This window comes from Aegilops tauschii, chromosome 3, assembly GCF_002575655.3.
Source record: "Aegilops tauschii subsp. strangulata cultivar AL8/78 chromosome 3, Aet v6.0, whole genome shotgun sequence".
Taxonomy (NCBI): Eukaryota; Viridiplantae; Streptophyta; class Magnoliopsida; order Poales; family Poaceae; genus Aegilops; species Aegilops tauschii.
This window is the reverse complement of record NC_053037.3, coordinates 18,318,825-18,344,982: the sequence shown is the minus strand read 5'-3', so window position 1 is coordinate 18,344,982 and position 26,158 is coordinate 18,318,825. Positions and strand designations below refer to the sequence as shown.

The window sequence follows — 26,158 nt, the reverse complement described above, 5'->3', positions numbered from 1 at the left end:
CATAGAAAAAGAACAGTCAAACAAAGGCACACCATCCGCATTTCCCCTTTCGTCCATGCACCTATCTAGCTTCTACATCCTCCCAAAGACTCCATTGTTTTCTCATCCCAACCAGAGACACAGTACACATGCATCATCCACTCTAGATGACTATGGCCGTGGCCAGCCTGCCGTTCTTGGCCTCGCTGTTCATCCTCCTCCCTCACCATGTGGTGGACGCCGAGTGCGAGCCGGTGGCGTGCGGGAACTTCACCATCAGGTACCCGTTCTGGCTCGGCGCGCCCAGCCGGCCCACGCCGGAGCCCTCCTGCGGCCACCCGGCCTTCGAGCTCTGGTGCGGCGGCAGCAGCAACACCTCGGCTTCCATGCGTGGCTCCGCCATCCAGGTCCTCGGCATCGACTACGGCGCCAGCTCCCTCGTCGCGTCTCACAGCAGATTCTCGGCGCGGGAGGACGGCGTGTGCCGCGCCGACTTCAACATGTCGTCCAGCCTGGCCCTCAGCCCGTTCAACATCAGCCCCAGCAACATGGCCTTTTGCCTCCTCTTCGACTGCAAGAACGGGACGGAGCCACGGGGACGCGGCTACGTGAACGCGACGGGCGGCTGCGACAAACCCATCGTGGCGTACCTCGGGGGGAGCTACGATCGGGACACGCCGCCGGCGATCCGGACGGGTGACTGCACGTACACGTACCTGCCTGTGCTCGGGACGGAGGCGGCGGTGTCCACGGCGGCCAACTACAGCCGGCTGCTCAAGGCCGGGTTCCTCCTGGACTGGGCGGGCACCGGCGGCATCGGCGACTGCCCCGCCTGCGTCGCCAGCGGGGGCCAGTGCCGGTACAGGAACGCGATCGGGGCGCTCGCCTGCCTCTGCCCCGGCGGGGAGCTTCGCGGCCCGACATGCGCCGGTGAGTTCGCCTCCGCCCACGCCGCCACTTGCCTCTACTCTACTGTACTGCATACCGGTCAGCCATATCGGCACATGCGCGTTTGATTAGTCCGATCTTCCTCCCTGGTTCGTTCGTTGCATTTCCGGCGCATGGTGGAATATTGGCGTTTAGCCAGTGCTGTCCCGATCTTCCGTAGGCCCCATGGAGATTTCACCGTTGGCTTTTCGATCTGGTGGTGTTCTTGCATAGATAGATATTCAGGCAGCAGACGGTCTAAGTAGAATGCTAAGTACGTAGTACATCGTTAGTGGCGGCGCCATTGACGGTTGACCGGTGGATTGCTGTGCTCGGTTGACCTCGGCGCCGGCACGAGAGATTGTCCGGTAAACGCGTGCGGTCGTCTCCTTTCTCCGTTCCAAGGCAGGCAGAGTACTCGCGTTGGGAGCAGAGAGAGGGATGACTTCATTACTGCCTGTTGACAGAATAGAGTACTAGGTGTTGTAATACTTGCCAGAAGATTCGTTTTTTTTTTAGGTACGCCTAGGCGTACCATATATTTATAGAAGACAGAAGTTGAATTACAAGACACTACAACTTGTTGTTCGCAACAAGTGTAGCAAGCACTTCACACCCAAGCTAATTAAAAGATTAGCCATCACAACAAGTACAAACACAACGCAAAGGGCCTGTCCTAAACCAATCATCTAGCCGCGTCACACAAACGCCAAACACTACAAGGAGCAACAACTTCAGCCGGCCATACTTTGTCAACGCACTATCCACCCTTGAATGCCTAAGAGGAGACGACAAGTGGATAGCGGGACTCGGTCGGGACCGGAAAAAGCCATCCTCTTGGAGCACCGGCAGCTGTGCACTTAGCGCCCATGAAGATCAACTCGAACCAGCGGCAAGCACCGGAGAACCACCTCACATGACCATAAGGCCAAGTCTCCACCCTCGATGCTCTTAACAGAGTAACGTCGCCATCGCCGGTCCTGCAACGGACCAAGACTTTCGCCCGGAGACCCCAACCCGGTCAAGAAGGGGAGATGCCGACACACCTTGACGACGCCTCCAAGAAGGGAAACGACACACACGGGCGCCGCCGTCGTCAGCTCCGACCGAAGACGAGCAGGATTTTCATCCAAACCGTCGCACATCTCCCACCCCTACCACCGGATTTGGCCACATAGTCGATGCAGGGTCGCACCGCCGCAGCCGCAGCACCTCGCTGTTATGATCAAACCGCCGTGGAACACCGACCCCTCGCACAGCCGAGAGCACGCATACCACCATCCAACTCCTACACGGTCGAAGAAGACAACTCCAGACCAGCACCACCAAGATCCACAGGCACCGCAGGCAAGGGCTCGACTTGCCGCTCCTGGCAGCTAGCCGCAGCCGCGATTCCGTCCCAGGGACTCACGCGGGACTCCAGCGCACCTCCACCATGGCGCTCCCTGCCGCGAGTCACTGGCCCAAGACCCGAGATTTGGTTCGAGCGTCGCCAACTCCTCAAAGGCGCCGCCTTCCGCGACCACGCCGGCGACCACAGGAGGCACACCGCGCTCCCTGGCCTCCACAACGACTCCTGACCGCCGCTCCCGGCCACCACACCTCCTGGTCGAGATCCTCCGCCAACAGGGTCTCACTGCGGCAACCTCCGACTCCCACGCCGGCGCGCCGAGAAGACGCCTCTCTTTGCCTCTCGACCATGCTCCGCCCATCCTCGCGCTTTCCGTCGTGTGCCGCCGCACCGGAGACGACCACCGCGCCGCCCGATTGACGAGACTCCCCCGCGCGATGAAATCCCGTCGGGGCGCGCCCTCGCCCGCCGCCTTTGATGGCCGGGCGCCGCCACCACCGCCGGCGGCGGCGGCGGCGGCCAGGGATCAGGGAGAGGAGGGGCGCTCGAGGCGGCTAGGGTTTCCCCTCCGGAGCCGCCCGCGCGAGCGACCCGGGAGGAAGATTCGGTTTGTGGTAGGCATGTAAACCAACGCGGTCAGTAGGTACGTGTACTTATCTAAAAAAGGTAGATACATACACGCGTGCATCATTGGACAAGTGGAAGTGGGTACACAACTAGTGGCTTCTGTCCCCTAAAAAAATTCCTTGAAAAGAAAAAAAAACAAATGGCTTATGAACTCTGAATCTTCTAAGTCTAAAAAAAAGAACTTTCAATCTTCTGAGGTCGGCATTACGGCCGAAATTGGCATCGTGCACTTGTTCAGTCCAGTCAGAGCCCAGTCGTCAATTGACTTTCAGACATACGACCCATTGGGCCTATATTTATACTTTAGGACTCTCGGCTGAATTACATCTGTTTGGCCCACAATGATAGGTGTTGGCCATCAGGTGAGAATATTTTCTTCGACATTAGCTCCATATTTTTTTTGATCCATGCAAAAAACTGCATGTAATATATTAAGAACAAGAGAGGGTTCAGCCGGCCAAACGACCGGCATGTTCGAGCTTACAAGAAAACTGAAAGAACAAGCACAAAAACTACAACACACCTGAAAAAAATATGTGCAACAACCAGAACCTAAGAACAACAACTACTATATAAAACAAAAGGACCACAACTAGCTTCTTCCCATAGCTTAAGAACACTATCAAGTAAATAAAACTTAACCATTCATATTTTTTTATTGAATAAAACAGATTAGGATTTAGATTCTATGAATTTTCTATAACCTGTTTGAGTAAAAATATTTAAGATCTAAAAGACATGTTCTTGGAGAATTCGTAATCTCTAACTCAGCCAAGTAGCACGTTACAAAAGCTAATAATGCAGAACAAATGTGTGAACTCTAGGTTTGAAATGGACTTCTCCCCTATCAAGAAAGAAAATTGCGTGGAGTTAAAAAAGTTAAAGTATTTTTTTTTTCTTTTCCTACTAATTAGTTTGGACCGTGCTACAAATCTGATGTCAGATGTCAGCTTTTTAACAAAATGGCAAATCAAACATTTTTTTTATAAAAAATTACGTGTCACGAGCCTGGCAATTCTCTTCAGCAAGCATGGCAAATCCTGGCATGTTCAGCTTTTTGCAATGATTTTCCTTGCTCGCGACGCGTAATCTGCCATAAAAACACGCAATTTCAGTTAGTTTTTTAGTAGTCATACTAATTAGCTGTCAATTAAGATTACGTTGTGTTGGCCCGATCATGGTATTCCTACCTCGTTCAACATACAAGCCAACATGGGAATACGGGACATGTCGGCCTACCTCCCCCTAGGAGGAAGAAAGAGAGGGAAATGAGTCTCACTTTAACCGCAGTTGTCGGCGCTTATCCCGCTAGACCGACGTTGAGCGGCCAAGGCAGAAGAAAGCTAGCGTCATGCTGGTGTGTAGGACAGTCGCGCCGCCGACACCATGGATTGCGGAGGAGATGCTGTGCCGACCTCGCGTAGGAGGACAGGGAGCTAGTGGGGCTCACTGTCGTTGCTGGGCAGCCTAGGCAATGGCTTGGGCCGTCGGAAAAATTTCTAGCCCATATTAAAAAAAAATTGGCCTGGGGCACACACCAGCCTTAACCCTCTAACTGGGCCTCAGGTCTTAGAAGGCTGGCCCAATACCACCTACCGATCGAGAAGCTCAGACGAACCGCTCCTTGGACGAACCCTACCTACCCTGCCGGCCAGGCCGCCGCGCCGCCCGCCGTCGTGCTTCCCTTTGATCCCCTTCTCCTTGGCCACGGCCATGCTCGGCGAGGCAACGACCCCGGAGAGGCGGCAGGCTGCCGGGCGAGGCGGCAGGCTGCCGGGCGAGGCGGCCTTTGCCAGGAGGCAGGACCGCAGGAGGCCAGGAGCAACCCACCTCAGCGGCCCAGCTCTGCCGTTGCACGGAGGTACTCCCCCATCCGGCCATCCCACAAAACTGCCATCTCAGCTCCTCAAAATCTCAATATTTCTTACTTAGATGCCACTGTTTGATGAATGATGATGATAATTTAATTCTTAGTGCTTCCCCCTTTCCAACATAAATATGGAAACATATTTAGACATTTAGTAATTCTTGTTTCTTTATATTTTTACAATTTTAAGTGAAGGTAAGATGAATAAAAACACTAGACAATGACATCTTCTTTTCAAGTTCAAACCACGTGACGATCCACGGAAATGGGTCCTTCAACTCGAACAACTGATAGTATCCCTCGTATTACAGCCCAGCTCAAGCCCGGTGATATTGATTATTGGTACAATGATCATCGCGGCTGATTGGAATATGGCATTGAAAAAAAGCAGCATTTTGCTTTATTGTTTTTTGTTTAGCAATCAAGAGCTGAAAACATCCGTTGAAACTGGGTTTTTCTTGGGTATTTTTTTGGCCCTTACTTTTTCGCCTTGGGCGTCAGCCAATCCTGGCTCTGGTTGAGATGCAACATGCCAGTGTCTTCCCTTCTCCATCTCATCTTGTTTTGTTCTCGTGCTCGCTGGCGAGCGACTTCCGCATCCTCACCATTGACCTCTATGCTCCACCCAACTCCAGCGAGGTTACTCGCCACTAATCTGTGCTTCCTGTAACACCATCGCGAGACGCACGCTCGGTTTACTCCTCTCAACTCACGGAAGGCTGCGACACTACCAGCCTATAAAAGGGGCACTCCGCGCATGACCTCGCCTGAGATGGAGAATCGTTTTTCTTTTCCCTGTAAAATGTGATCTGTACAAACCTATCCCGATCCAAGAATCCACGGACAAGACGTACTTGAAAGACAACGTAAGTGAATATGTATGTTTGGTTGACGCTAATTTCTGTCTGGACCAAGAGTGTGCACAACGATTAATGGATGATTAATTTTTTATATGACCATCATGCGCTCTTAGCTGAAGGGTATTCTTTAATCTCAGCCAACGATTACTGAAGCTGAATTCTTTAACATGCACAACCCAGTAACCCAATAAATGATCTTGTTTTTCATCGGCTACTGAAAGTCTGAATGCTGTACAGATATTAGAATCTGGTACAGTATCTAAAATTTTCTCGATAAAGGGTCAAAGGGATCTTGTATTTAGATAGCTGACAAAAGCATGAAGCAGCCGACAGGGAAACAAACAGCCTATAAGCATCCAGGTTCATGTCACATCACGGGCACACAGAGGTTATGTTGATGGCTTACCCGTCAATGGTGTTAGGATTAGAAATTCAGAAACCATGGCCTACAAGTCCAAGTGGTGGTTGAGGGAGTTCGTGGATGATGATAGCTTTGCCCCACCTTTCCAGCCATCTGTTCTGACCATAGCATTCGTCCACATATATGCTTCTTCAACCACGATATCCTCTCATACATCTTCCCCGCCACCCCACGGCCAAATCTTTCTGCTCCCTATGGCTACTACAAGCTGCTGGTTCTTGGTGTTCGTCTGGGTAGTATGGGGGCTGCCACTGACGATCACCAGGGCTGAGGAGCAGCAAGGGGAAGGCTGCTCAAGCTCGGCCAAGACATGCGGCAACCTCACCATCTCCTACCCATTCTGGATCGCCGACAAGGAGGCGGGAAGATCATGCGGTCCCTTGGACTTCCAGGTTGGTTGCTCAAACAACAGCATTCCATTTCTCCGCAGCTCTGGATTCACTGGATCCACGGGCTTTGCGATCATGGACATCTCGTACGAGGACCGCAATCTGCGTGTCGTTGATGTACACAAAGAGGAAGACTTTAACGTCTCCAACAGCAGCTGCAATTTCCCGAATTGGAACACCTCCAGCAAGCTGGCAGTGCCGTTTAAGGTCAACCCCGCCAACCTGAACCTCATCTTCTACAAGTGCACGGAGAGGGTGGAGCTGGTGGAGGTGAGATGCGCGAACACAAGCAACGTGTTTGTTCGCGCGGGAGTGCGTTTCGATGAGACGGGTAACTACGGCGACTACGCCTTGGAGGGCTGCGACGCTATCGTCGTGCCGGTGATGAGCTCATCCGGCGGGGCCAACGCGAGTGACTACGAGCAGCTCACCAGCCATGGTTTCCTCCTGAGATGGGATCCACCCCCTGATCGTAAGTTCACTAGCCAAATCATCTTTTAATCAATTTCGTAGCTAAGCTAGGACGTGGAGTGCCTAAGTAACTTGTTGATCGTGTTAATCACCAACTGAGGGTAAGGCTGAAGTTGATTGTGTTGCGGATGTTCCCCGGCAAGCACCGCACTTGCTCCTTCCTGCCAAAGATTTGGGTTGACTTTACCATAGGCCAGCCTATATTCCCTTTTGTTTTTATTTACTTCGCATATTAGTTTTGTCTTGAGTCAAACTTTGCAAACTTTGATCAAATTTATACAAAAAATTATTAACATCCACAATACCAAATCAATACTATTAGAACCAGCATTCAATATATTTCATACTATATATATTTGTTATTGTAAAAGTTTAGATTGTTTTTGATAAACTTAATCAAACATTATGAAGTTTGACTTAAATCAAACCTAATATATGGAGTAAAGAAAAACGGAGCGAGTACTAGCAAAATTGACACGTGTAGAGTTTTCTCCAGCAATCTGTAAGAAACCAATCACACTTTCAGCTTCAGACATACATGCAAATGGGTCTATATCCAATTTTTCCACCTTTTTGATGGTTGAATTACGGTTGGTTGGCCCATATAGGTGGACAAATGCACACGTCTTGTAATTTGGGCCGGCCGTTGGTACAACCCATGCTAGCCTTTTTTTTGCAAAAAAAGTATTTTTCTTAATAAGATTTTATTTACAAATACTATCAAAATTTTGCTCTAAACAAATATTGCCCAAATATCAGTTTAAAAAAATAAACAATAGATTGCAGGGAATGAAAGAAATGTCCATTCATACAAACAGTTATATTATTGTGTAGAAAGTCCATGGATTATTTTCAAATTGTATATGTTAAATAAAATGTTCATTGCGTATTTTACTTTTTCACGTATACAAAATATTGTGTTCATATGTTTTAAAAGTATACATAATTTTTAATGAACCAAAGAAAAATAAGTAAAAGAGGAAATTAAGTATAAAATAAAATAAAAGGATGTAAAATAAGGAAAATCTGAAATAAAAAAGCATGTTAAAACCAGGAGAAAACGAAATCCATCAGAAACGAGAAACCCCAACCGTGCAAACCTTGTTTTGGGTCTTAGCCCACTAGTTTTCGTAAGCCCAGGCAAATACAGCAACCCGCATCCTCGCTCATACTTATATCCAAACGTCATGTTTGAGTTTTATTTGAGGATCGTTGCATTGAAAGTAGTTGGGAAAGCGACCTTTATTTTTTATAGAAAAAAGTATTTTTCTTGACAAGTTTAAAAAGATGTTGTCAAAAATCAATCTGAAGATGGATTTGATGCTTTTAAGCTACATTTCGGACACTATTTAGAACTCTGCTAAGTTGCATGTTACAAAAGCTAAAATGACGCAAAATAAAACCCGTGAACTCTAGGTTTCAACGGATGTCTCACCTGCAAAGAAAAGAAAATTGCAATGAAAATCTAAAATACACAACCCCAATAGCCAATCATTGTAAGGATCTTCCATTTCTACAGATAGTTACCTGTCAAGTGTGAATGTCGTAGAAAGATAGGAATCTAATAGCAATATATAAGCGACAAGAGCATGAAGTACACGGAACCGACAGAACCATCGTACCTAATAAGCATCCTGGTTCAAAGTCACATCACGGGCTCGCTCAGGTCATGGTCATGGCTTACTCTCAAGGCCTCAGGTTTTAAGGTTTAAGGCTTTCCAGTGCAAGGGGTCAATCGGGGAATTTCGTGGAGGACGATCGCTAGGCGAAACTTTCCAGTCAAATGTTCCGGCTAATAGTACTCCACTTGCTTGCCGTTCCCTTATATGGTTCATGCCTCGACCATGGTATTTTCTCTCTTACCTGTAGCCGACCGCCACAACCCCCTTTGGTACTGCTCACTGCAATATCTGCAAATCTTCTTCTCCGATGGTTCCCAGCTGCTGCTGGTTCCTCGCCTTCGCCTGGGTATGGTGGCTGCCGCTGGTGCTCGTGGCGGCTCAGGAGCAGCAAAGCGTAGGCTGCTCGGCCATGTGCGGCACCGTCACCGTCTCCGACCCATTTTGGCTCACTGATTGGGCGACGGGAAGATCATGTGGTTCGCCTGGAGCCCCAGACTTCGAGCTGACATGCGTTAACAATAGTCATCCAGTTCTGCGGAGCTTTGTGCCATTCATCCCCGGCTTTTCAATTTCCAACATCTCGTACAACGAACGAAGCTTACACGCCGTTGATCTGGGCAAGCTGGAACTATTGCACGACGCCTCCAACACATGCCTGCCGATCTGGAACACCTCCGTCAAACTGGGCCGGCCGTTCAGGATCGACCCCATCAACCTCAACCTCATCTTCTATAACTGCACGGCGACGGCGGCTGCGGCGCGTCGGGACAGAGGGCTGGTGCACCCGACCACGATGAGCTGCGTGAACGCGAGCAACGCGTTTGTTCGCGCGGGGGTGCGCTACGACGCCACCGGGAACTACTCCGCCTATGCTTTGGAGGGCTGCAACGCTATCGTCCTCCCGATGCGGCGCTCGTCGTCGGGTGAGACGTTCACGAACGCGACCGACTACGAGCAGCTCATCAAAGATGGCTTCCGCTTGACATGGGATCCGCCGCAACCTCCGCCTACACCTGTACCTGCAGGTAAGTTCACCCGCCGAATCATCTTTTAGTCAAGTTCCTAGCTAAGCTAGGACGTGCAGTGCCCCTATTGCGTAGAACGTGACGTGCCAGAAACTTCGGTTGTGACGTAGCCGTGTGCATCGTTAGAAGCTCTCGTTAAAAAGTCGAACTGGGGTGTGGTACAGAAGAACAAGTGGCTTCTAGGGCCAAGACCAATTCCCTCTGAACTCTGAACTTCTCAAGTCCTGCCTAGTCTGAACTCTGAACTTCTCAAGTCTGCACTACGGTCCATAGACAGCCCAGTGGCAAAAAGGCTTTATGAAAATCGGACTGGTGGGCCTATATTTATTTTTCTGGGGTAATTTCGGCCTAATCACGGTGCTTTGCTCATTAGGTTTTTTTAGCAATACTCGTTAGAGCGCCTATGTGGTATACTTCTATATAAAAAAAAATACTGTCATTTTAATGCAATGACTTATAAAAAGTCGTTTTAATACATCAAGAGAATATGTTGAATCTTGAATGTGTATGCAAAGATAATTCGTTTCACACGCAAGCCTACTTTTTATAGTAATTAATAAAATTCCATATATTTGAAAGTAACTACTCGTCATAGCTATAAGAAAAATGGTCAAGTATGTCAAAAGAGATGTTCATGTATTTCAGAACAAATATTCATGTTGACAAAAAGGTTCAACATGATGAAAAGATGTGTACGTATAATATATATTTACCACAAAAGTATAAAAATAAATAAATTCATATAAAAAGACAGTACATTTTGAAAAAAATGGAACTAAAAAGTGAAAATTAAAATAACAAAACAAATCAAAAGTAAAAGGCGAAACAAATAAAATGATTCATATGAAAAAAGGTAAGTGAAAAGGATTAATATGAAAACAAAATCCATTGTAAGTGATTTGAATCAAAAAGACCCTACGATGTTTTCGCCAAGAAAAAAATTGCATCTCAGCTCTTCCAAATCTCAATATTTCTTGCTAGGTGCCACTGTTTGATGAATGATAGTGCTTCCCCCTTTCAAACATAAATATGGAAACCGATTTAGACATTTAGTACTTTTTTCTTTCCATATAATTTTACAATTTGACGTGAAGGTCAAATTAAAAAAACAAGACAATGACATCTTCTTTTCAAGTTCAAACCACGGGATCCACAGAAACGGGGTCCTTCAACTCGAACAACCGATAATATCACTCGTATTACAGCCTAACTCAAGCCCAGTCATATTGATTATTGGTATAATGATCACCGCGGCTGGTTGGAATATAGGATTGAAAAAAAGCAGCATTTTGCATTTTAATTTGTTTTCTGTTTAAGCAACCTAGAGCTGAAAACATGGCTTGAAACTGGGGTTTTTGGGGTATTTTTTTGGACCTTAGTTTTTCATTCACCCTGGACGTCAGCCAATCTTGTTGAGATGCAACATGCCACTGTCTCCCCTTCTCCATCTCATCTCGTTTTGTTCTCGTGCTCGCTGGCAAGCAACCTCCCGCATACTGTAGTGTTGTTGTCAGGCACCATTGATCTCTATGCTCCACCCAACTCCAGCGAAGTTACTCGCCGCTAATCTGTGCGTCCTGTAACACCACCGTGAGACGCACCCTCAGTTTACTCCCCTCAACTCTGGGAAGGCTGCGACGCTGCCAGCCCATAACAGGTGCGCTCCGTGCATGACCTCGACTGAGATGGAGAATCGTTTTTCTTTTCCCTGAAAAATGTGATCTTTACACACCTATCCTGATCCAAGAATCCACGAACATGACGTACTTGAAAGACAAAGTACGTGAATATGTATGTTTGGTTGACAATAATTTCGGTCTGGACTAAGAGTGGGTACAACGATCGATGGATGATTAATTTTGAATATGACCATCATGCCCTCTTAGCTGAAGGGGTATTCTTTAACATCAGCCACCGATTCAATTAAGAGAAGGTGTACTGAAGCAGAATTCTTTAACATTCGCAACCCAAGAACCTCTTTTTGTAGGCTACTGAAAGTCTGAATGCTGTACAGATATTGGAATCGGGTACAGTATCTAAAATTTTCTCGATAAGGAGTCAAAGGGATCTTGTATTTAGATAGCTGACAAAAGCATGAAGTAGCCGGTACGAAAACAAACAGCCTATAAGCATCCAGGTTCATGTCACATCACGGGCACACAGAGGTCATGTTGATGGTTTACCCGTCAATGGGATTAGAATTAGAAATTCAGTAACCATGGCCTACAAGTCCAAGGGGTGGTTGAGGAAATTCGTGGATGATGATGATAGCTTTGTTCAGACCATATATAGGATTCGTCCACATATATCCTTCTTCAGCCACCATATCCTGTTGTACATCTTCCCACCGCCCCACTGCCAAAGGGATCGTGTGGTCCCTAGGATTTTGAGGTCACTTGCTTCAACGACACTCCAGTTCTCCGCAGGTCTGGATTCAGGGGCTTTGCGATCATGGACATCTCCTACGAATTTCTTATACTAGTTTCTAATCAGGTGGATGTCACTAATTTCCTACCTCTTGCTTTCCCAAGATGTGGGTCGACGTACTTCACCATAGCCTATATATACTGGTCAAATTGACACGTGCTGCCGGACGTGCTTGTTTGAGTTAGATTTTCTCTGGATATCTTTGCGGCACGATGGCGGCATATTAGCCTTGCGCTAGTTACAGCAGTCTCCTTTCTCCCTTCCAAGGCAGAGTACTGTCGCTGGGAAACTACTGCGCATTGCTAGAAGTTTGTTTAACAAGTTGAACTGGTTGTACAGAACGTGTTGTATAGAAAGAATTCTGAAGACTAGAATCCTGCCTCTCTTGTAATTCATTTGAATCTACGGATTTGCTATTACAAAGTTGGGTGTGAAATTGCTTTTCTGACGCTGGCCAAGTCACACATCATAAATGCAAGGTTGAAAAAGGAAATGTGATGCCTAGATGTAGAAACGTGAAACAGAAGGTTAGACGGCTTTTTTGAATTGGATACTGTTTACCTGCCAAGTGGGAAGGTTGTACAAAGATCAGAATCTACTCCTTATAGTTAGCAAACAAGAGTACCAAGGCTAAGCATCCTGGCTCCTGTCACATCACGGGCTCATGGAGGTCATGGTCATGGCTTACTGCGTCAAAGGGGTATTAGTCTAAAATTTTACTAGTCATTGCTTACTACTAGTATACGTGGAGGATGATCTCTTGGCCCAAATTTCCAGTCAAATATTCCGGCCAATAGAACTCCGCTCGCTTGCCGCCGTCCCCATATATGGTTCCAGCTTCGACCACTCTATTCTCTATTACTTGTAGCCTATCTCCCATTGCCCAGGACAACCGATCCATTCACCCCCTTTGTTGTTCATTGCAATCTTTCCAAATCTGCTGCTCCGATGTCTGCAAGCTGCTGGTTCTTCCGGGCCCTGTGGCTACCACTGATGCTCGCCGCCGCGGCGACCGAGGACCAAGGGGGAGACTGCTCGGCCAAGAGGTGCAGCAACATCACCATTTCCGACCCTTTCTGGCTCTCTGACGAGGAGGCGCCAAGATCGTGTGGTTCCCAGGACTTCGAGGTCGCTTGCCATGACAACAGATTTCCGGGTCTACGGAGCTCTATACCCGGGAGCTCTGGCTTTGCAATCATCGATATCTCTTATGAGGAAAACAGTCTGCGCGTCGTTGATCGAGGCCATCTGGAATTACTGCAAGCCTCCAACAGCTGCCAAGTAACGATATTAAACGCCTCCGTGAAATTGGCCCAACCGTTTAAGATCGACCCTGCTGGCCTGAACCTCATCTTGTACAACTGCACGGAGGAGGCCACGGCGGCGGCTGTGGCACGTCGGGACAGAGAGCTGGTGCAGATGAGCCTGAGGTGTGGGAACAAGAGCAAGATGTTTGTCCGCACGGGAGTGCATTACGACGTGACCGGGAACTACGGCCGCTACGCTTTGGAGGGCTGCGACGCTGTGGTCACGCCGATGCTGGGCTCGTCGTCGGGCGGGACGAATGCGAGCAACTACGAGCAGCTCATTAACGATGGCTTCCTCTTGACATGGGATCCCAATCTGGGTAAGTTCACCCACCAAATCATCTTTTAATCAAGTTCCTAGCTAGTGCGGTGCATAATTTGCTAGGCTTTCTGTATCGAACTAAGCAATCAGGCATGTCACTCACTAACCGAGCATAAAGCTGAGGTTCATCGTGCATAATCGCGCGGATGTTCACCGTACATGATTGTTTTAGAAAAATGCCTTTATATTGAAAAAGAAAGAATATTACCAGAAACCACTTTAATGCAACGATACTTTAGAAATCTCTTTAGTATAGGTCAAAAATTGTTCGGTCTAATATATAGATTTGTTGGTACAGTCTGGGGAGATTCTTGCGTACATTAAATGAAAAAATAGCAGTGCAACTGCTTGGTAGAATCACAAAAAAATTGAAAATATTTTATTTCATATATAAATTATTTTCATATTAATTTTAAATGTTTGTGACTATTAATTAATTATGTTACTCAAAAGAGGTGTTTGTGTATTTCAGAATAAATATTCATATATTTGAGAAAATATTTATGATTTTAAGAGAAATGTTCATCGGCAAATGCAATCATTCTCTTAGCCCATAATTAAAGAAAAAACTAAAATAATAAATATCAAAGTATTCTCTAAAACAGGAAAAAGGAAGTGAAAAAGAAAATAAATAATAAAAGTAAAAAAATCCAACACCATGCAGACATATAATTTTCTTTCAAGATGTGATGCAAAGTCCGACGGGGTGGTTTAACTTCCTTTTTCGATGAAAAAAAAAACTTAACAAGACAACTCAACAGGAATTTTCTCTGGAATTAGGCACAAGGTGGCTGGTGGAAATTTTTCTTGGAATTCTAACCCCAAGATTCAAATACTCCCTTCATCCCGAACTACCTGTCTTACATTTGTCTAGATAAGTAATTTGTGAACATGTTTTAGTGTTAGACAAGTAATTTGTGATGGAGGTAATATGTTTTATAGAAAGAATTATAAATACTAAAATCAACATATTCATTAAAAAAAACTAAAATCCTACAAAATCTGTTGTAATTCATTTCGATAAAAAGACCCAGTCCATTCCATGAATTTGCTATTCCTAAGTTAGCTAATTAAGAAGTTACTTTTTTCTACCCTGGGCAAGTTGCACAACACAGTGGCTAACGTTACAATAAAAAAGGCGTGATTTGTACATATAGAAATGTGCAAGTGTGGGTTAGAGGTTTTTTTTTTATGCGTGTGTTTGTTACTACTCCCTCCGTCCGAAGACACTTGTCATCAAAATGGATAAAAAGAGATGTTTCTAAAACTAAAATACATCTAGATACATCCCCTTTTATCCATTTTGATGACAAGTATTTCCGGACGGAGGGACTGTTTTGTGTGTGTGTGTGTGTTGGATACCGTTAATTACATGCCAAGTATGAAGGCTGTACCGAGACTAGAATCTATAGCTTGCTAGCAGACAAGAGCGCAAAGTAGCCGGAACCAAAATAATCGGGCCAAGCATCCCGGTTCCAGTCACATCACGGGCTCACGAAGGCCATGGTCATGGCTTACCCCGTCAAAGTCGTTATATTAAGCCATGGCTTACCAGTCCAGCGGTCAACTGGGGGATTTCGTGGAGGATGATCGCTAGGCCGAATTTTCCAGTCAAATGTTCCGGCCAATCGGTTGCATATATGGTTGGAGCTTCGACCACGCTATTCTCTCTTACGTCTAGTCTATGTCCCCATAGGCCATAGCCCAAGACCACCGCACCGATCCAGTCATCCTCTTTGGCGCTCAATCTTTCGAAATCTTCTCCGATGGCTCCCAGCTGCTGCTGGTTCCTTGCCTTCGCCTGGGTTTGGTGGCTGCCCCTGCTGCTCGACGCGGCCGAGGAGCCTCAAGGGGAAGGCTGCTCGGCCAAATGCGGCAACGTCACCATCTCCCACCCGTTCTGGCTCACTGACATAGAGACGGGAAGATCATGTGCCCCCCAGACTTCGAGGTTACTTGCTTCAACCGCAGTTCTCCGGTTCTGCGGAGCTCTATACCCTTCAGTTTTGGCTTTGCAATCGTCAACATCTCCTACGAGGAAGACAGGCTGCATGTCGTTGATGAAGGGAAAATGCAAATACTGCCAGCCTCCGGCAGCTGCCAAGTACCGATGTTGAACACCTCCGTCAAACTGGGCCACCCGTTTAGGGTCGACCCGGGCAGCCTGAACCTCATCTTGTACAATTGCACGGAGGCCGCAGCGGCGGCTGCCACACGCGGGGACGGAGAGCTGGTGCAGACAACCGCAGAGTGCGGGAAAGAGATCAGGGTGCTTGTCCGCGCGGGAGGACGTTACTCCCTCCGTTTTTATTTACTCTGCATATTAGAGTTGACTGAAGTCAAACTTCGTAAAGTTTGACCAAGTTTATAAAAAAAATATAAACATTTACAGTAACAAATCTATATGATGTGAAAGTACATTCAATATTAAATCCACTATTGATTTGTTATTGTATAATTTAATATTTTTGTTTATAAACTTGATCAAAGTTTATAAAGCTTGACTTTGACCAAAGCTAATATGCGGACTAAATAAAAACGAAGGGAGTACAATGAGTCGAGCGACTATGGGGGCTATGTGGGTTGCAATACTATCATACTGCCGGTGATGGGGTCCTCAGGTGAGGCGAATGCGAGCGATTATGAGCGGCTCATTAGCGATGGCTTTCTCTTGACCTGGGACGATGAACCTCCTCCTCTTCCGCGTAAGTTCACCCATCAGTTAACTTTTTTCAAGTTCGTAGCTAAGCTAGGATGTGGAGTGCCTAATTTGCTTGGATTTCCCTAATCGAACCAAGCAATCAATCATGTTAGTACTTAGTGCTCTCAGTAGGTAGTATTACCTCTTATGCTTCAAAATATAAGTCGTTTTGATAGGCTAAGAAGCGGAGGTTGTACGTCATTAGACATTCATTAACATGTTGAACTGGGGTATGGTTCAAAACAAAGTCTTCGGACAGAACTTCGGCCTAATCACGACACGTGGACATGTTCACTCATGCATCCTCAGACAGCCCAGTAGCAAAATGACTTTATGAAACTCGGACTAGTGGGCCTTTTATATTTTTGGGGCAATTTCGGCCTGCTTTGCTCGTTAGTTTCTTTTTTGAGAATTGGTCCTTTACTCGTTAGTGTTTTCTTAATTATATTTTGAGCCAATTCTGGCTGGCGGGCCTGCCACTTGTGCAGCCCACTAATGCATTCTTTTATATTCATAAAAATATGATACACTTATTTATTTAAATAAATATGGCCATTTTAATAAATTAGTGTAGTTAGATGTTTATTAACACCAGTGAAAGTGGTACACAACAAGTGGCTTTTGCATAGTTAGTCTGAACTCTGAGCTTCTGAAGTCTGCACTATGGCCAAAATAGCGTATATTCACCTGTTCAGTCCAGTGAGAGCTCAGTCGGAATTAGACTTTTAGACATATGGACGTATGGGCTGCCCTATCTTTAAATATTTTTTTTGAAACTTTTGGCTGAATTGCAGTGCGTTGGACCAAAATGGTAGGTGTTCCTATTCATCGCTTTATGCGATGGATAGTCGGTACAACGCGCTATGGTCTCACGCTGAAGTTGGTACCGCCCCATCACACTTGGTACCATGTGATTCAGCGACAATCTGTCGCAACGAGTGATGAATACGAATTTCCCGCAACGACGAAGTCCGGTTTGGGTAGCCCGCGGACCGTGTTATGAACCTTGGCTGTGATCTTCCAATGCCTCTGACTAAAAAAGATTGTGCAAACACTTGAAAATCTAAACCACATATCTATCTAAATAAAACTTTTCCCTGAAACAATCTGAATAAAATGTGTGTGCTCTAGCTTTGAACTGGAATTCTCCCTTGCAAAAACAGAAAAAGAAAATAACAACCCAGTGAACGATCATGCTATAGAACCTTCTTTTCTATTGGATACGGTAACCAGTAACCGTGTCATTCCCTAAAAAAACAGTAACCTGCCAAGTGTAAATAATATTTACATTTGGTTTTTCTCCTTATCTGTGGCTGTTATTTCAGCGGCTAGATTGCTGTTAGTCTCTGTTTTGCAAAGCAGAGTACTCGCACCTCTGTTTTCTGTTTGCCTGTCTTATCTTTCTTCTATCCTTTTTTTCTTTTTTTTTTTTTGCGGGGAAAAGGAAGATTTCTATTACTCAAGGAGGCAAATCAGCCATAACCAAGTCTACAATGTCACGCATACTCGAGCCCAGCCATACCGCAGTACGGGGGTACTCCTGCCATACTCTGCAAGAGCGTGGCTAACTTTATTTTGCGAACGACTAATAGAAGTAATAGAGATCTCCCTAGCTTCAGCATCCTTCATCCTCTTGATCTCCTCAACTAGCACACGGTGCCTCGAGCGGTCCCTTCTCGAAGCGTTCAGCATATTCATAGCTTCACACTATCCATCTCAATAATAATGGGCAAGTCAGACCGGTGTAGGGCCAATTCGAGCCCCTCCCTACATGTAGCCAACTCGGCTTCCAGGGCATTATCACATGTGCGAATTTCCCTACAAGCAGTGAAAATTATGCCTCCCCGGTCTGACCGCATGACCATGCCTCCTCCAGCTGCTCCTGTTGCTGGTACATAGCTACCATCAACATTCAATTTTGTCCAGCCGGCTGGAGGTAACACCCACCCCACTTCGGCCTTCTGCTGTACATGTTGTGGTGGCGCCAAAGCATCAACCTGAACCACCATCTTCCCTTTCTCCATGTTACCTTGGGGCCATTGGTGGATGCATAACAAGGAATTGATGTAGCCTTGTAAAAATCTACGTGATGCTTCCGTTGGGGGTGGGGACTTGCCATGAGTTATTTCATTCCGCACATACCACACACGCCACATTGTCATGAGGACAATCATACGTGTAGTATCAGATAGCGGCTCCAAAAGTGAGAACAACCATTCTGGGCCGGTGTGCATGACGTCCTCCACCTTGGGTATGGGCCAGTCACGCGCCATAGCACGCCACAACTCTTTCGCCAGGGGGCACGTGCACATAGCGTGGAAACCATCCTCTCGTTCCACACCACAAAGGGGACACACATCAGAGAGTTCGAGGTGTCGAGAGAATTTATTTGCCCAAGTAGCGAGCGAGTTGGAAACCAGCCTCCATGTAAAGACTCGTACCTTTGGGGGAGCAGGGCACCCGCATATGATCTTCCAGATGGCGCGATAACCATCCGGTGCCATGCTCGTTGCGGTCGCCAATGGACGCTCGCGCTCGTCCATGGCAAGGCGATATGCAGAGCGAACGGTGAAGATGCCGTTCTTCTTCGGGGCCCATGCGATGACGTCGTCGGTGATGCGGGGTGACGTGCGAATGCTGGTGATGGTCGCGACATCCGCCGGGAGAAAATACTGTCGCAGCACGTTCGTACGCCAGGCGTCGGACTCGTCCAGGAGCTCTGAGACCCGCCGAAGACGGCAAGTCCCGTGCCGCGTGATCGGCTGCCCCGTCGGTTTCGTTGGGAGCCAACGGTCACGCCATATGCGTATATTCCGGCCATCGCCGACGCGCCATAGAATCCCCTTCTCGAGGAGCTCGAGGCCGTACTGAATGGCCTGCCACGTGGGAGAGGCGTTCCCCGAGCAGACAGTGTCCTCAAGTCGACCGTCTGGATAATATCTGGCTTTGAGGACCTGCACACATAAACTGTTAGGGTTAGAAAGAAGTCGCCACGCCTGCCGTGCCAATAAGGCTTGGTTAAAGAGACGGAAGTCTCTAAACCCCAAGCCGCCCTTCATTTTATGTGCAAGAATATTCAGCCAAGCCGTTCAATGTGTTTTCCTTTTTCCCTCAGACGAACCCCACCAGAAGTTCCGCACCATCCTGTTGAGGTCATCGCACACTGATATTGGGAGTTTAAAAACCCCCATAATATATGTTGGGATCGCCTGTGCAACAGCCTTGATCATAATCTCCTTACCAGCCAGTGACAACGTATCTCCCCATGCAATGATCCGCTTGAGAAGCCTCGACTGCAAATTCTGAAATTTCCCCCGAGACATGCGCCCCTCCGGGGTAGGCAGGCCCAAATACTTTTCCTCAAAAGTGATTAGGCTGACATGCAGCATCGCACGAACCTTCTCTTGATTGTTCTCGGTATAAGATTTACCAAACAGTACGCTGCACTTGGCCGGATTAATACACTGCCCCGTTGCTTTCTCATACGTGTTGAGTAGCTCATGCACCTTCATTGCTTGTTCCTCCTCTGCTTTGAAAAATAAAAGCGTGTCGTCCGCAAACAACAAGTGGGAGACACCACTGCACACCTTTAGCGGGGTAAAGTCGCCCCTATCTTCTCCATCCTTCAACAACGCCAAGAGCCCGTCAGCCACAAAAAGGAACAAAAACGGGGAGAGAGGGTCACCTTGCCGAAGCCCACGCGTGTCTTCTATCCTTTTTTTCGTGTCAAATTTTGGCTGTTTACCTAAACATGACACCTGGTTTTCACTAAGAAAAAAACTGCTGCTATCTTCTCCATCCTTCAACAACGCCGAGAGCCCGTCATCCACAAAAACAGGGCCGGCCCTGTTATTCCAGAGGCCCTTGTGCGAACCGAGGAAATAGGCCCTTACACTATATAATGGACAAAAGAAAATACTTTCACACCTAATATGTACAGTGAAAAGTCATTATAAAGCAATTGTAAATTTTATTAGCAAATATCATCTTAATACACCACGGTCCTTGGATATATCATATGATTACAGGATTAGGATACACGCTCCAACAACTCTGAAGTCTTAACATTGTTCTCAATTCTTGATCCAGTTCGACAGAAACTACAACTCCAACTCTAGAAGTCCAACCACAAACCTGGGTCAGCAAATATTAGGAGCCGTTTGTCTTTCACCTGAAATATCACAGCTGGGAAAATCTATCTGACTGCAATGTCGTACAACAAGTGAGCAGTCAAGCAGAAGCAGGTCAAACATCATTACATCAATTCCTCAAAAAGAAACAAATAGCCAAGGGTAAAAAATGAGATCCAAAAAAATTAGAAGGAACTACCTGGATTGAACTCCACGTCTCCAGGGCCTGCCCTCGGACGACCGGACCCTGACCAGGGCTGCGGGCTGCTGCTCTCCGCGGCTCCGTGTTCGGCACTTGATGTGTCGCCGCTGGCCGGCTCGTCTCCATGGATCCGTTCGCCGGGGCCATTGGGTATTTATAAGGTGCAAAGAAATCCATTGGATTGTGGTACAACGGAAAATCAATTGATTAGAGCTTGGGAAGCTGGGGTCCTAGCCTCTTAGGAACCCGGGACAATTAATTGGATTTGGGGAAGATGAGAACAGGAGGGAGACGATGAGATGGCGGCGTGTTTTCGAGAGAGAGCGAAGGAAGGAAAGGATTTAGACTACCCACAGTAGGAGTAACATAGATAGTAACATTACACATATCTAGATAAAATAGTTGATGTGGCAAGCAATAAATGAAGAAAGAGAGAAAGTAGTAACATAGCTAGTTACTAGTAGTATGAGTAACATCACACATATCAAGGTAAGACGTGTCTATAGCCTAATAAATGAAGTGTTGCATGTTACCACACATATGTTACTCTCCACTATAGAGGTAGTGACATAGACTAGTAACATCGGCATGTTACTAGTCTATGTTACTACCCATTGTGGCTAGTCTTAGAGATAGTTGACTTGCTCTTCGTGCGTGACTTGTTCCGTTCGTGCGTGTGCGTGACTTGCTCGCTATTTCTATCTATACACAAACAAAAAAAACATAATTGCAGAGGGTATGGGCCCCTGCTCGGGCTGGGCCCTAGGCCGTCGCACTCGCCGCCATGGCCCAAGGCCGGCCCTGCACAAAAAGGAACAAAAACGGGGAGAGAGGGTCACCTTGCCGAAGCCCACGCGTGTCTTCTATCCTTTTTTCGTGTCAAATTTTGTCTGTTTACCTAAACATGACACCTGGTTTTCACTAAGAAAAAAACTGCTGCTATCTTTTTACCTGTGCTATCTTTGCAGTATCCGTGTGTCTGCCCATGTAAGTAGAGAGGTAGATGTTTTATCGCTTTCAGTTCAGAGCCCGGGTGCTTTGTGCTCTTGTCTGTAAACAAAGAGTACACGTGGGTACAGTCTTATACTAGTAGCACTGGGTGCTCATGAATTGGTAGTCCTAGGAGTAGCGTAGGGCGGACGTACGACTGGATCAGCCTAGTTTGAACTCTGAACCCTGAAGCCTAGCTTGGTACCAGTACCCACAGTGATGGACAATGTCTGATCATAGCATAAATTTTGGTGCCATTTGGTGTCAATAGGTATATTTTTACATTTTATTTATAGTAAGACACACTAGTGTTGTCGTAGGTGCACATACGTTTGCTTGCATTGACCAGCACGCATGGGGTTTACTAGTCCGTGCATACATGTCACCGGTTCACTCGTGAAATTGATCATTTTGTATCGGGTTCCTAGGAACCAAACAATCTAGCCTCAGATTCCTCATCTGCCAGACCATGCAAAATTGATCATTTTGTATCGGGTTGGCAAGCCATCGGCATCGTCGTGGCGGGCCATGGCGGCATGGCGGCCGCTCCACGCCGCCGCCGCAGCATCCGCGAAAAGAATTTCCAAACGAAATAGAGCGTTGACTCTGACCGGTCAAGCCGCTCTGGCCACCCTCCTTCTTCCCCAAGTCGGACATCCCACCCTCCGTTCTGTCCCGTTGCTCCTCCTTGTTAACTAGCCATCTGGCCCGCTCCGGTCAGTCAGCCGCTCCGCTTTCCATCCCCAACTACTCCAACCCATGCCGCCGCTCCAGCTGCTTTCCCTCCTGCTCCTGCTCGCCGCTTCCTTTCTCCGGCTGCCGGAGCCGGCCGCCGCCGCCTGCTCGCCCAAGAAATGCGGCGAGCTGAACGTGACCTACCCGTTCTGGCTGGAGGAGAAAGGCCAGACGCCGTGCGGGTCCCCGTCCTTCCAGCTCAACTGCAACGGAAGCCAGGCTCTCCTCAGCCGGTCCATGTTCGGGGGCTACCAGGTTGTCCAAGTCTTCCCCGAGAACTCCTCCTTCATCGCCGTCGACAACAACCTCCCGCTCGACGACGGCTGTCCGCCGTGGTGGTTCAACATCTCTGTTGGTATTGGGCTGGGTCCGTTCGTCATCAGCAAGAAGAACAGGGAGCTGCTCGTACTCGACAACTGCACCAAGGAGGCGACACCGCCGGGATTCAACCGGACGGGTTGCGCCAACGAGTCCTTCTACCGCCTTGGCGGGGAGTATGGCAGCCACCGTGAACTGGCCGATCTCCCGCCGGCCTGCTGTCTCTCTGTCGTGCCGGTTCTTGGTTTTCAGGATGGTGACGGTTACATCCCAAGCATGAGCCAAGGGTTCCTGCTTGAGTGGACAGTGCCGTCGGACGATTGCCCCAAGTGCGAGGCAAGCGGCGGACAGTGCAGGTATGCCAACGACGGCACCGGGTTTTCCTGCCATTGCTCCGGCGACGTGTACCCTGAGAAGTGCGGTGAGTTGACGAAAATTAACTGACAGCGCCACCATGATTTTGCCTAGTCAATCACTAGTTCTTTGATCAAGCTAATCCCCTCAAAACTTCAACTGCTAGTGAGTAGTGACCGATTCAGTGACTCCAAAAATGCTGACGTAGGTAGCAATTTGATACTGCATCTGAAATAGAATTGCTGTCAAGAGTAGATTTTCTGCGTTTTCGGTCGCTGTTGCTTGAAGGAGTATCGAATGCTGATTGGACATGGATATTGTTGTTCTTTCAACTCTTGAGTGCTTGCTTGGTTTCTTGGAGCTCCTGCAGATTATTGTTTTGTTTTTAGTAGTTAGTGATGTAGTTAGTCGTTGATTGATTCCTAGTCAAAAACGCTATTCAACAATGATGCCGTGCCGACGGTAACGTGTTCCTGTTTTTGTCCCAAATAGACTATTTCCCGTAATCGCCGACCGATGCTCTTACTTTTCTGTGCCCTGGTCTGTATTTAAAACATGTGGAAGTCAATGCTATTGCAACTGTTTGTTGTGGAATTAGGGGTGTAAAGTTGAATTGGGCACTGCGGTTAGTTTCAGTGGATACTTAGATACAGATGTATATAGACATAGTTTAGAGTGTACGCTCACTCATTTTGCTTCGTATGTAGTCCGCATTGAAATCTCTAAGAAGACTTATATTTAGGAACGGAGGGAGTAGGATACGTTGCCACCATCAATTGAGAGTCTGAAATTTAACTGTTGCTGGATTTTCCTAATTAACCAGTCACAAAAGGGGGTTCGACTTTACATAAAAGCTGCCAAAGTTAGCAATGCAATACCGATTCGGCATGAATAAAGTTCTTCTCATTTGTCAAGTGACTACTACACTTCTTGTTTATTACTTCATGAACTGCAAAAACATTTACAGACACTTTTTATGCAGGGGACAGTGGAAAGACAAGTATAACGTTCATAATAGGTGAGTGTAATCAACTGTCAAGCTGCTCGGCCCATCCATTCCTTCGGTTATTTCCTTGCTCCAAATTGTACCATAGTATGGAGAATATGGGGGTGAAATGTCATGACGAACAATTAATCAGATCGTTTGTTTGCTTCATGTTGCTAATGTCTTATATTGTTGTGAACAGTTGGAGCGGTAGCCGGTTTTGCTGCGTTCTTGGCATTTGTCTTGTTTGCCTTATACCAACGAAAGAAGAGCAAACAAGCTGTAGCTTCAAATGAGTTCATGCGAAGTGGATCTTCAATGACGTCATATAGTAAAGACCTTGAGATGGGTGGTTCACCTCATATCTTCACTTTCGAGGAACTCGAAGTGGCCACTGATGGATTTAGTGCTTCAAGGGAGCTTGGTGATGGTGGCTTTGGAACTGTTTATAAAGGTAAAACACATGTTTTCAGAAAATCGTTGCCTGTCAATCTTATACGTAAATTGCAGATGCTAGGAGCTCTGTTCTCAACTGTATTCTCTAATAAAATTATCTTGCCCTTAATTCACTTGGCAATGACAACTTCGGCATTTTTGTCATTCAGGCAAACTCAAGGATGGGAGAGTAGTTGCGGTGAAACGCCTTTACAAGAACAACTACAGACGGGTTGAGCAGTTCCTGAACGAGGTAGACATCCTGTCACGCCTGCTCCATCAGAACCTTGTCATCCTATATGGCTGCACGTCGCGAATGAGCCGTGACCTTCTCCTGGTGTACGAGTTCGTCGCAAATGGGACGGTCGCGGACCATCTTCATGGATCCAGTGCGGCCGAACGAGGCCTCACATGGCCTCTAAGGCTGAATATTGCTATAGAAACGGCTGAAGCACTGGCCTACCTCCATGCGGTGGAGATCATACATCGTGATGTGAAGACAACCAACATATTGCTGGACAACAGCTTTCATGTCAAAGTTGCAGACTTCGGGTTGTCGCGCCTGTTCCCGCTCGAGGTCACCCATGTCTCAACTGTTCCACAGGGCACACCGGGCTATGTTGACCCCGTGTACCACCAGTGCTACAAGCTGACCGACAAGAGCGATGTCTACAGCTTCGGTGTCGTGCTGGTGGAGCTGATATCCTCAAAGCCTGCTGTGGACATGAGCAGAAGCCACAGTGAGATCAACCTGGCTAACATGGCTCTCAACAGGATTCAGAACCATGAAGTTGTTCAGTTGGTTGATCCGGAGCTCGGCTACGACACCGACCCCGAAACAAAGAGAACGATTGACCTAGTGGCCGAGGTGGCCTTCCAGTGCCTGCAGATGGAGAGGGATCTGAGGCCGTCGATCAAGGAGGTGGTGGAGATCCTGACTTGCGTCAGGGACGGAGACTGTCGGGCTAAGAGCATGAAAAAGAAGGCGTCTCAGAAAGAGGATGCGCACTTGCTCATGGATGACGTGCAGTTTTCGCCTGACACGGTCATCCATAGATTCCATAGCCGGTCAACTAACCACTCGGTAGCATCGAATGCTAGCGGGTTATGATGTGCTTTGTATTGATTCTGAAGAAATAAGGCCGCCCTGTCGATCGGATGAGTTGTATATAGCATAGAGTTTGCTAATGAGGTGATTCATCTTACTAAGAAGTACAGGCTCATGGTTGCAGTAACTCTACATTTCTGAGCTTGGCAATGATTCAAATGGTAGGTGTATGTACTAGGAACAAATTCCAGGATAAGCACTAGTCAGTTCAAGTTGACGAAAAGATTGAATTCAGAAGTTGAACTGATCAACATGCATAGTATAAGTAATCACACTGTACTTATATATAAAAGTAATATACAGTTATTTGAGATACTTACGGCAGATACATCGTGTGAATTTGCTGGTCTGTTTGGCAGTTGTCATATATAATCATCTGAAAATCCTTTCTGTGCGCAGGCATTTGAAATTTGGAACTCAAGCCAATGTATTGTACCACCAGTTTTACTTGGTGTCAGCACGACAGGTACATTTTCTTCTGAAATCTGCATAAGGACACAAGAGACTGTCATCTGGGACCAAGGCCCAGCTGATGTTGTTGCTGCAGAATGTTGCTCTAGTGACCTTTTGGTATCAGAGGCTCTCACTCACCCGCCCCACAAAAA

The 26,158-nt window shown here is 47.1% G+C and overlaps 1 protein-coding gene and 1 pseudogene across 5 annotated transcripts; both read left to right on the top strand.

Moving 5' to 3' along the window:
- On the top strand, positions 1-25,877 carry LOC109756926 (LEAF RUST 10 DISEASE-RESISTANCE LOCUS RECEPTOR-LIKE PROTEIN KINASE-like 1.2). 5 transcript variants are annotated; one of them, XM_073509842.1, is made up of 4 exons: positions 1-909; positions 24,008-24,043; positions 24,213-24,464; positions 24,616-25,877. In XM_073509842.1, the coding sequence occupies exons 1-4, from the start codon at positions 147-149 to the stop codon at positions 25,554-25,556; spliced, it is 1,992 nt and encodes a 663-aa protein (XP_073365943.1). In that variant the 5' UTR covers positions 1-146; the 3' UTR covers positions 25,557-25,877. The 5 variants fall into 5 exon arrangements, with proteins under 5 accessions (XP_073365943.1, XP_020171357.3, XP_073365944.1 ...); XM_020315768.4 differs by lacking the exon at positions 1-909 and adding an exon at positions 6,035-6,893; XM_073509843.1 differs by lacking the exon at positions 1-909 and adding an exon at positions 6,097-9,539.
- On the top strand, positions 13,600-15,973 carry LOC109756927 (uncharacterized; annotated as a pseudogene).
- Positions 25,878-26,158: the final 281 nt, after the last annotated feature.